Source organism: Coregonus clupeaformis, chromosome 6 (assembly GCF_020615455.1).
Source record: "Coregonus clupeaformis isolate EN_2021a chromosome 6, ASM2061545v1, whole genome shotgun sequence".
Lineage (NCBI taxonomy): Eukaryota > Metazoa > Chordata > Actinopteri > Salmoniformes > Salmonidae > Coregonus > Coregonus clupeaformis.
The window spans coordinates 45,823,565-45,834,625 of record NC_059197.1 but is presented as its reverse complement, the minus strand read 5'-3'; the positions used below and the strand labels follow the sequence as shown (position 1 = coordinate 45,834,625).

At 42.2% G+C, this 11,061-nt stretch overlaps 1 protein-coding gene across 2 annotated transcripts; it reads right to left on the bottom strand.

Annotated features, from left to right (window-relative positions):
- Positions 1-2,034: 2,034 nt before the first annotated feature.
- On the bottom strand, positions 2,035-10,999 carry LOC121567448 (tubulin-specific chaperone cofactor E-like protein). Of its 2 annotated transcripts, none has more exons than XM_041877496.2 (11): positions 10,868-10,999; positions 10,407-10,463; positions 8,836-8,954; positions 8,318-8,382; positions 6,971-7,144; positions 6,643-6,782; positions 6,266-6,447; positions 5,731-5,987; positions 5,430-5,556; positions 4,558-4,674; positions 2,035-4,018 (listed from the first exon to the last, which is right to left on the bottom strand). In XM_041877496.2, the coding sequence occupies exons 3-11, from the start codon at positions 8,838-8,840 to the stop codon at positions 3,634-3,636; spliced, it is 1,452 nt and encodes a 483-aa protein (XP_041733430.1). In that variant the 5' UTR covers positions 8,841-8,954; positions 10,407-10,463; positions 10,868-10,999; the 3' UTR covers positions 2,035-3,633. The 2 variants fall into 2 exon arrangements, with proteins under 2 accessions (XP_041733430.1, XP_041733432.1); XM_041877498.2 differs by having other exon boundaries at positions 8,836-8,906.
- Between the last annotated feature and the right edge of the window lie 62 nt (positions 11,000-11,061).

Here is an 11,061-nt window from a genome sequence, read left to right as displayed (position 1 = left end):
AGCAGCTTGGTGAGAAGGTGACAACAGTTGGTGCGATTATTCGCAAATGGAAGAAACACAAAATAACTGTCAATCTCCCTCGGCCTGGGGCTCCATGCAAGATCTCACCTCGTGGAGTTGCAATGATCATGAGAACGGTGAGGATCAGCCCAGAACTACACAGGAGAATCTTGTCAATGATCTCAAGGCAGCTGGGACCATAGTCACCAAGAAAACAATTGGTAACACACTACGCCGTGAAGGACTGACATCCTGCAGCGCCCGCAAGGTCCCCCTGCTCAAGAAAGCACATATACATGCCCGTCTGAAGTTTGCCAATGAACATCTGAATGATTCAGAGGAGAACTGGGTGAAAGTGTTGTGGTCAGATGAGACCAAAATGGAGCTCTTTGGCATCAACTCAACTCACCGTGTTTGGAGGAGGAGGAATGCTGCCTATGACCCCAAGAACACCATCCCCACCGTCAAACATGGAGGTGGAAACATTATGCTTTGGGGGTGTTTTTCTGCTAAGGGGACAGGACAACTTCACCGCATCAAAGGGACGATGGACGGGGCCGTCAAATCTTGGGTGAGAACCTCCTTCCCTCAGCCAGGGCATTGAAAATGAGTCGTGGATGGGTATTCCAGCATGACAATTACCCAAAACACACGGCCAAGGCAACAAAGGAGTGGCTCAAGAAGAAGCATATTAAGGTCCTGGAGTGGCCTAGCCAGTCTCCAGACCTTAATCCCATAGAAAATCTGTGGAGGGAGCTGAAGGTTCGAGTTGCCAAACGTCAGCCTCGAAACCTTAATGACTTGGAGAAGATCTGCAAAGAGGAGTGGGACAAAATCCCTCCTGAGATGTGTGCAAACCTGGTGGCCAACTACAAGAAACGTCTGACCTCTGTAATAGCCAACAAGGGTTTTGCCACCAAGTACTAAGTCATGTTTTGCAGAGGGGTCAAATACTAATTTCCCTCATTAAAATGCAAATCAATTTATAACATTTTTGACATACATTTTTCTGGATTTTGTTGTTATTCTGTCTCTCACTGTTCAAATAAACCTACCATTAAAATTATAGACTGATCATGACTTTGTCAGTGGGCAAACATACAAAATCAGCAGGGGATCAAATGATTTATATCCCTCACTGTAACTAGCTGCCCGGTTTACCTAGCCTGTAATGGCTGAAATGCTCAGATTATTTTGCCACATGTAAACCCATTCCCTTCAATACAACAGTAAGTGGTACATTACTTTAGTATCCCTTTCTTCTTCCCATATTTTACACAATGATGAGAATACACTAGGTTAGGTTGAATAAGCAGAAGGATTCATACCTACAATAGAACAGCAGGAGATATATATACTGTACCTGATTATTGTGGAGCTGCATAATGGCTTTATAAATAATTTGCGGTTCAGGATAGGCACTAACCCACAACAACTATAAATATTTGTACTACTCCGGAACAAATAACACATTAATGAATTATAAAGCATTGGCTATTAAACCCAGACTAGAGTGAGGTGGTGACCTGGAATAGATGCCAAACAGATCCTTTACACTAAAACATATTGATCTTGAAAATAACTAGTGCATCAATTCAGTGTGTGCTGACACTACTAGGGAAAGCATATCACACAAAAATAAATACATAAAAAAATAGATATTATAAATACAAATAATTACAAATTTCTGCACTTCAAACATGTCAAACTCTAGCAGATATAAGTTGATAACTTGATTCAGAATCCTTAAATGTGCTATGTTTATGCTGATGAAACTGAAATAAAAGGAAACATTGCAGTAAGAACTGGATGTTCAGGGAGCAATGGTTACAGGCTCAGATGACTGTCGCATACCATTAGCCTATAGCTGATTCAATTTTACTTTAATTACTGTACGGTGCCACTCTAAATTTTCACACATTGTTAGCAGTGGTGACTACTGCCTACACTAAAACATTATTTCAGAAACCAAGGGAAGCCATTACATCTAGGCCTATGCTATTATCTAAATGTACATGGAGCCACGGATCCAGATTCAGATGAATGTTTTTTATTCCTTAATATTTGATTAAATCTTCATCCCTTTATACAGTGCCACTCTCAATATTCACATTAATGCATTAGTGTGCCTGCCAGTGCAATACTGACTACATTAAAACATTGGTTCACTAACCAAGGGAAGCCGTCTAGATTAGACCAAGTAGCCATCTAAGCCACATAGAAAGATTAGGCCTACTGAAATTAACGGACCCTTACTGCTTATTACTATGTTGTGAAGTGATGACAAAATAAATACAACAAGTGGTATGAAATATGTTGCTATGGTCTAATATCCAATATTTTGAGAAATGTAGCTCTGCTAAGTGCATCTTCCAATACTTTACTGTCTTCCAAATCAGACAATGACATATTACAACAAATGATGTAAATGAAGATACAACAGGGAAACAAGCAGCCTGTAAATTGGGATTTAAAGTAGCGGTGCCCCTCAGCTGTGAAGTACCAAGCAATGCCTTAGTTCTACTGTCCCAGACAACAGCTATTGACCTTTGCCCTTGCAATGACAAAAATAACACCAAGCATGAGCCTCTTTACACACAAGGAAAATGCATCAACAATGCAATGAATAGTACACAGTTCATACAAATCTTTGGTGAACACACAAAGTCTCTGTCTGCAATAGACCTAAGATACTGTGGCTCTGGCACAGAAGCAAACGTGTCAATAAGTGTTCAAACGTAATCTAGGCCTAACATGTACGGACGGTCCCAGACAATGGAAAGATCCACACAAACTACATAAAAACATACTTAGCAAAGGACATTCTCATGCAGCACTATATGGTACATCAGTTATTTCAGTCAGAGGCATCAATATCCTAAAAACACTAGGGTACAACTGGACAAAGAAAGACAATTTGAAAACTCAACATGTTTTGAGTTTGAATATCAAGTATCCTCCAAAAATACTAATCTTACTGAACTAAACTTAGAATAACTAAACCTAATTTAGAATAACCCATAAAAAACTATGGCTCGGTCTTGTGAGGAAGTGGAATGACACAGCGCAATGAAGACTTCAGTTAGCTACAGTACAATCAACCTAGTACACTCAAAACAGTCTGTGGCACAGCAGTATACCATATCCTTTCATCAACATCCTCTGCATACCACAGGGTATGCAATGGGAGATTGATAGTCTTAAAGATAAAAGATACAGTGGTTGTACTCTGCAATATCTCCTGTGCTCCTCCCCAAAGATAGACTTTTTAGGAGTCAAGGGCAGAGGTGTTACACCAATACAAAGAGGGGACTCAGCCACACATAATATGCACACCTTTAGAGGGCAGCATACAAGACACGTTTGTTGTGATTAGTTGGTGTGTGTGCATGTGTGGTGCAGTGAGGTGAAACACAACAAAGCCAGTCAGAATCAGTCAGAGTCGCTGTTATTCCTGATAGTGTGTCCCACACTGAATGTAAAACATAGGATGTGCGTGAGGAGGGGTGCAGGGAGTTCTTCATACAAGATTAGGATGGGGAAGGGTATGAGCATAGAAATATAATTACTAGAACTGCATCCCCATTCAAGTCAATGTGCCATGATAGGTGGACCGTTCTAGTAATTATATTTCTATGGTGGGGGAGTTAAGGTTTTGGAGTTAAGGTTTGATAGTGGTTTGACAGTGGTGGTAGTCCCTCGGCCAGCCTTAGGCACCACCAGGAGTTCGTCCCCGTCCTGGATACTGTAGGAGTGGAGGGCTCTGGTGTGGTACTTCATCTCCTCTGGCCCAAATACACTCTCCTTGTCGATGTAGTAAAGACGCATCTGATTGGCCGACAGCTGCACCACTGTCCTCAGCTGTTTCTTCAGCTCGGCCACGGTCTGGTCCAGGCGGATACTCACCTCTTCCACCTTGTCCTCGCAGTGCACCTCCACCTTGGCGTGGCAGCGGGGTCGAAGGTCGATCTCAGCCAAGGGTTCCAGCTTCCCGTATTTGGTCACCAGGCAGTGGTACCTAGGACAATTATTATTATTATTATTATTTTATTTTTACATTTTAGCAGACGCTCTTATCCAGAGCGACTTACAGTTAGCGACTTACATTATACTTTTTTAGATTTTTTATTTTACTGGCCCCCCGTGGGAATCGAACCCACAACCCTGGCGTTGCAAACGCCATGCTCTACCAACTGAGCTACCTCCCTGCCAGCCATTCCCTCCCCTACCCTGGACGACGCTGGGCCAATTGTGCGCCGCCCCATGGGTCTCCCGGTCGCGGCCGGCTACGACAGAGCCTGGACGGCAGGTTTAGTCAGGTTTAGCAACACACAAACACACTACATATACCACAGTCATCTAGACTAAGCTGTTTCACATTATGGTTAGGTTACAGTAATTATTTTTAATGAACATGAAGATTTTATTTTTAGTGTGCACATTTTAATAGGCACCTGATACTACAATTAAGCCAGTTAAGTAAGTGCCAAATCCTTTTGAATGGATATATGCAGTCTCACTGGATCAGTGAAAGGAGAAGTATAGAGTGTTGTATACCTGTAAGGAAGCTCCTCCTCTGGGTAGTCTACATGGTAACGGATGAAGAACCTCTCGGAGTCCTCTCTCTCCCCGTCCGTCACCACACTGCCATTGAGTGATGATACAGAGGGCAGGCTGCGAGGATGAAGGGTGAGCTTTTCAGTATCTAGAGATATATGGCACTGTTGCAGTATTGTGTGTGTGTGTTAATGCAATGTCACAGTGAGTATGTTCACATGCACAGTAATAATTTGATATTAAACTGATTATGGCAATAGGAAGATTATGCATTAGTCATGTAAACACCTCACTCTGCTTATCATAATCGGCATAAGGTCAAAATCGAAGTAAGCATACACCGATTAAAACACCTGGTTTTCTGAATAATCGTTCAAATTATTATGACATGTAAACACCTTAATCTGCATTCTAGCTGTGTATTTGATCTGCACATGTGCTAGCACCAGCCGAGTGAGCCTCCCTCTTCAGCGCGAGTGAAATGAGTTTGGATCAACTGAATGTATCCGTCTTAGAAGTAGTTTTCACAAACTTTATATGTCCGAACTCAGAATGAAAATTGCTTCCCAAAAATAACATGGTCGCTGTGGTAGAACGTTTATTTTGATTGGCGATTTTTTTGCATTTATCAGAGTGCCATCAGGTAACCTGATTTCAGATGTCCATGTAAACAGGGTTATTAGGGAAATTGTTCTTCTTGCAAAGCATGTAAACATTTTAATCATACTATTATATTCATCTGACATTCCACAATAATCGCATTATTGTATGAATGTAACCGTACTCAGTGAAAAATGAGATATTTTAACTAATTTGTCTGTTGAGGTCTGTGTGGTTGCCTCAGACACCCAGTAGCTCCCAGAGAAACTTACTGTGAGACCATGAGGCTCCGGCGCTCTGTGTTGGTATAGGTCTGCAGTAAAGGAATCCCCTGCAGCCTCACATCTTCCAGTTTAGGAAACTGGTTCAGCTTCTCTATGTCCTCCCATCGGTTCAGACCTGGCACACGCGCACATGCACACACACACACACACACACACACACACACACACACACACACACACACACACACACACACACACACTTCAAATATCGATCTCAAGAACTGAAAGGAGTCCAAGGACAGTTTCCAGTCAAGGACACAACCCCAATAGACTCTGCTCTGGTTGATACCTGAGTTGTGCAGATTGATGCTGCGTAGGTTGGGGAAGAGGTGCCGCAGCATGTCTTCCGAGTCCTGAATGGAGCTCAGGTTGCAGTTGGCCATGACCAGAGTTTCCAGGCCAGGGAACATGGGGCCAATCTTGCGCACCTCGGCCCAGTCCTGCAGGTTGTTGTCGGTGATGTGCAGCAGGCGCAGTGTGGGGCAGGGCACAGTAGAGGCTGACACGGTGGTGTACTCATTAAGGCACAGGAACAGCTCCTCCAGCCTGGCGGACAGCAGGGCAGTGCATGGAGCAACACAGGGCTCAGTATATAGACCATTCACTTTTCTTAATGCTCCTACTGTAATGTACTGTTGGCTGCCTGCAACCTGGACCTCATGACAGACCTCACTACTCTCTCCAATCCACAATACTCGAGAAAGACACAAAATCCCTCTCACTGACTTAGGAAAACACATTTTTCTGGCTTGAGAAGTGAACAATCAGAGTTGCCTTTGATAAAAAGGTGTTTAAAAGCAGTGTATCATTAAGGTTTATCTTACTCAGGCATCTCCCGTGTTAGTACGAGCACCGTGTTCCAGGACACTTGAGTGTTGTTGAGGACCAGGCGTCGGACTCGGGCAAAGGCCTTAGCACCGCTAGGCTCCAAGACAACCTCACTTAGCGGGTTGGAGCTCAGGTTGAGGAAGACCAGATTGGGGATGTTTGACACAATCTTACTGATCTGAAAGGAGTGGCTTCAAACTTAGTGTGACATCCTCAATATAATTATTCATACATACATGTAACTAGCTACAAGGATATGGGTGAGATTGCATTCTGGTAGAGGAATTCATGTACAAAGTTACTATAAAATGTACCCAATTATTGTACTCAATGTTTCTCATCTTGGCAGAGTACCCTAGTTGAGCCCACCCACCTCATGCCAGTCCTGGAGCTTGTTGTGGGACAGGTCGAGCTCCATCACATGGGCACAGAAGGCTGCGATCTCTCTCTGCTCTCCCGCATGGCTGATTCCACAGCCAGCCAGGACGAGCACACTGGGTAGGTTCAAACGATCTGGAGAGAGAGAGCAGAATAACTTGAGTAAACCAGGCCTATCTCTACCACCGCTCAATCATCATAATCGTCATCATCATCTTAACTGAGCTGCTGAAGAGGAAGGAAACTACTCAGGGATGCCAATGGTATTTTTAAAACAGAGTTCAATGGGTAAAACTGTGGATGAATCATATTGAAGTCCTCACCTTTCATGGGCGAGCCCTGTGGGAGAGTTGGCACTACCACCACACCCATGCCAGGCCATCGGCGGTACGGGAAGTTCTCTGGGCTGTACTTCTCGCTGAGAACCTGCATGAAGGTGCGGCCCTCCTCTTCAGGTGGATCCATGGCCCCACTGTCCCACATCCCCTCTGGGTCAGCTGGGTCGCCGAAGTGGTAAAAGAGCCAAACACTCATAGAGGTTAGCCTGGCAGGGTCAGCAGGCTGAGACAATAGTGGAAGTCATTCACCTTCACACTCACATCCAATCACTCGGAGGGGCTTGGCCATCACTGACACTAGCCTAACCTGTTTCACCTTCTAAACAGTTATGGTCATACCAGTCTTCACTGAAAAGTATGCTATTCACATACAACACATTCTATTTTCATCTACAGTATTTCAATCGGGCATGTTAACAGTTACCCTTTTACATGGTCATTCAGTTGATGCTGCTTGATATAAATGCCTTGGACACAAAACAGCCAGAGCATAATAATATGTATTTCCCTTTAAGAATGAAAAGGAGGCTCAGTGATAATACAATGGAAGGGGGTGACGAAGGGAGTTGTCTGTCCTAAAGTCTTTATCAGTAAAACACAGTGAAACTTTCCCATTTAAACTTTAAAGCCCTCTGAACGCCTGAGGAAAGGGTAGGCCTATATCGGTGATTCTCAAATTGTTTTTCTTGATTATGTTGTCGAAACCAAAGACAAATTAGCCGTAATATTTAATGTTTAACCAACTGAACAAGCAAAGTTTGGCATAATCTGGAAACATTATCTGGTGTGCATCATGTGATTTTAAACAACTATGAGCAGGCAAACGTTTGACTACAAAACATAGAAACACATCATTTTCAAATATGTTGATATTGGGGTGGCGATAGAGATGATGAGTGTGGTTGTTAAGTGGTGAAATTTCTCTTAAAAAAACAACAACAACGATATTCAACTGTGAAAAAACAACAACACATTTTTGAACGCCTCGCAGGTTGGCCTAGATACACCACCATCTGCTGCTGGCTATATAAATAATGTAGAGGTTGTACTGAAATGAAAGTAATAGTATCATATTACAGTACTTCACCAGCACGTGTAGGTCACAGTAAACAGTGGAATTGGCCTATATTTGTTATATTACAACAACCATAAAAGGAAATGATAGATTACAGTATCCATAATATACTTATACTAATCATTGTACAAATCTTACAAGTTACTATTAGGTTATTGACTAATATGAGCAAAACTATTTCATTAACATACACGAGTGTGAGGAAAATAATAGGTAGTATAAAGTACATTGATACTACAGTAACAAGTATGTCTTACCTCCAGCAATGTTCCTCTCCACCAGTCCACTATCACAGCTCATTGTGGGTTTCTGCAGAGAAGGCCTGTCAGAGGAACACAGTTTTTGGAATTGAGGGACATTCATGTGCTGTTGGGACAGATTTGCAAGTAACACCAGTATAAAAGGAAGTACAAATCTCTTCTTTGAACAGTCCTTGCAAACAATGCGATTTTTTTGAAACTTTGGCAAAGGGTCACGTCTACAAAACTTAGCGCACTCTGTTCGCAACAGATTTTTTGTTTTTTGGAACATAAAACTGTACTGAGATTTGGCTTTCCTTCGATGAGAAAAATCAGCAGAATGTCGGCCCAGTTCCATCTCGCTCCATACTCTCCCACTGCCGGCCACTGGGCTTCTTCTCCTCACCATATTTGATTTATACATCTGATGAAACATCTGTCTCCTTGGTCTATCTGTGATGGCGCTGCCTGTGCGCTCACAGACGCCATAATGGGACATTTATAAAGATGATATCTCTATAATTCTCAGTGCTTACTCCATAGTGGCTGGCTGGGCAGGGGCAGAGAGGCTGAGCCCTCCTCCTTCAGACTTCTCTCCAGTGAGGGGCTGCAAGGTGAACAGGAGGGACACGCAGATACCACGTGAGAGTAGACACTGGAATCAAAACAAACCATACGCAGTTATGCATGATATTCAAATGACATTAAAGAAATCTACATAAATATATATGTATTGTTGACTTGTTAAAGCATAACTTTGAGGGGCAGGTAAAATACATATATGCATGGAAAGGAATTCAGATTGTAAATAGGCCTAGACCTACTCATTTTATCAGTTTGACTAGGCTATAGCCTAGGCCAGGGATCATCAACTAGATTCAGCTGTGGGCCAATTTTTTATTGAGCGGATGGTCAGGGGACCGGAACATCATTCAAAATAGATTATAGAGTGCAAATTGACCGCAAGATCCAAAACAGATATAATATTTGACTGAAACATAATCATTTTAAACCTTGCTTACATTTGGATATGATTACATATTCTGTATCTCTCTATTATGCGTGAGAATACTTTGGAACAGATTTCCAAAATGAAAATCACTTGGCGCTGATTTGCTGGTGGTTTTAGTCTTTTATGTCTAACATTAAAAAAACTGTTGGACATTTTGTTCAGAAAACTTGGGGGGCCAAATAAAATCACCCGCAGCCTGCCAGTTGGGGAACCCTGGCTAGGCTATGTCACTGACATTGTATCATGTTTTGTGAATAGCTTGGCTCTGATGAATATCAAGTGGCACATAAACTGTTATGGTGCTGTTAGCGTCAAAATAGAAGGAATAGAAGGACCAAATTACATATATTTTAACAAAGGTTCAGATATGGTCATGAGATAGGTTATGAGAATAGTTAGCCTGGTCTCAGATCTGTTTGTGCTATTGCCAATAAAATGTATGTAATTGTCAAGCCAAACATAAGGTTTTTGCTATCCCTGCCAAATCCTTGTCACAGCTATCTAGCTAATTTACAGCTCAGATATTGCTCAAATTAAGTATTTGATATACTAGCTAGTGCTACAGTACAGCAAATGTACATAATGAGTACTGCAGAGAGCTAGCTAATAATATGCCAATCATATCAGGGACAATTACGTGCAGATCGAATCGAGCACGAAAAAGAACACAAAACAATAAGAACCGTGAACGGACAATGCTACGTTAGGAAAATAAATATGTCAAGCGTGAAACGTATTTTATAGCTAGGATAAACGTCGAGGCTGATAACAACGTGATTTCGTAAACATTCTGTAGAATTTGACTGTAGCTTTCACCTGCTAGTTATCTGCAGGATCAGTGGTTTGCTAGCTTGTAATTTACGATTACACTAGTACGATTCGCTAGCTAGATTTGCTAACTAAAACGTTCCGTTACATCTTCTCTTCCACGAATGGTCAGAGACGGTCCAGACTCCAGTCAGCATCATTGAATGACCAATGCAAAGACAATGCATCAACATGACACAACTGCTATTGTCATAATACTATTGCATTTGCTAGATATAATCAAAAGTAATAGATATACATTTCATATGTTCGCATTTCCAAACTCACCTTTATTAACCTGCTCTGGGTAAATGTCTTGTTGTTGATCCAGCTGTCATTGCCCCCCTGTCATCCAGGAAATGACGTATATTCATGAAACGTCGGGATATTTTCCCTAGATCGTGCATACGCAGCTTTGTACAGTATACTAAATGTCTCTGAATACATAATTGGTCATAATAACCCATTTACAGTAATAGGTAATGCTACTATAGTTGACTAGACTTACACTGGTAATGATGCAAAAGGTTTGACAGTTTGCTGTTTGATGAATAAATATGTTGCATGTTGTTATCTCTGCTAAAACGTTTTCAGGGATATACTTCCTGCCCCTCTTGCTGTTGCATACAAATACAAATGATTAATTAAGTTTGATGACTGACTGAAGGAGTTGTGGGCAAAACCTAGTACAGTCACTTGTACATGACAGGTGTCACTGAAATTCCCATGACTGTACATCACTTTCTTACCGTGTCCTGCAGCGTCCTCTCCTGGTAGAGAAGCTTGTTGTTTTGGTTCAATTCGAAGAGGTGCTGTCCTCCACTGGGAGACTACTGTCACTGTGCTCGCGCCCTCTCTACTGAACATCTCAGCCTGGTCCAGTGACGATTTTAGCATGTAAATCTTGGTGGGGCAAAAAATAAAGAATAGTGGGATGCGTGCC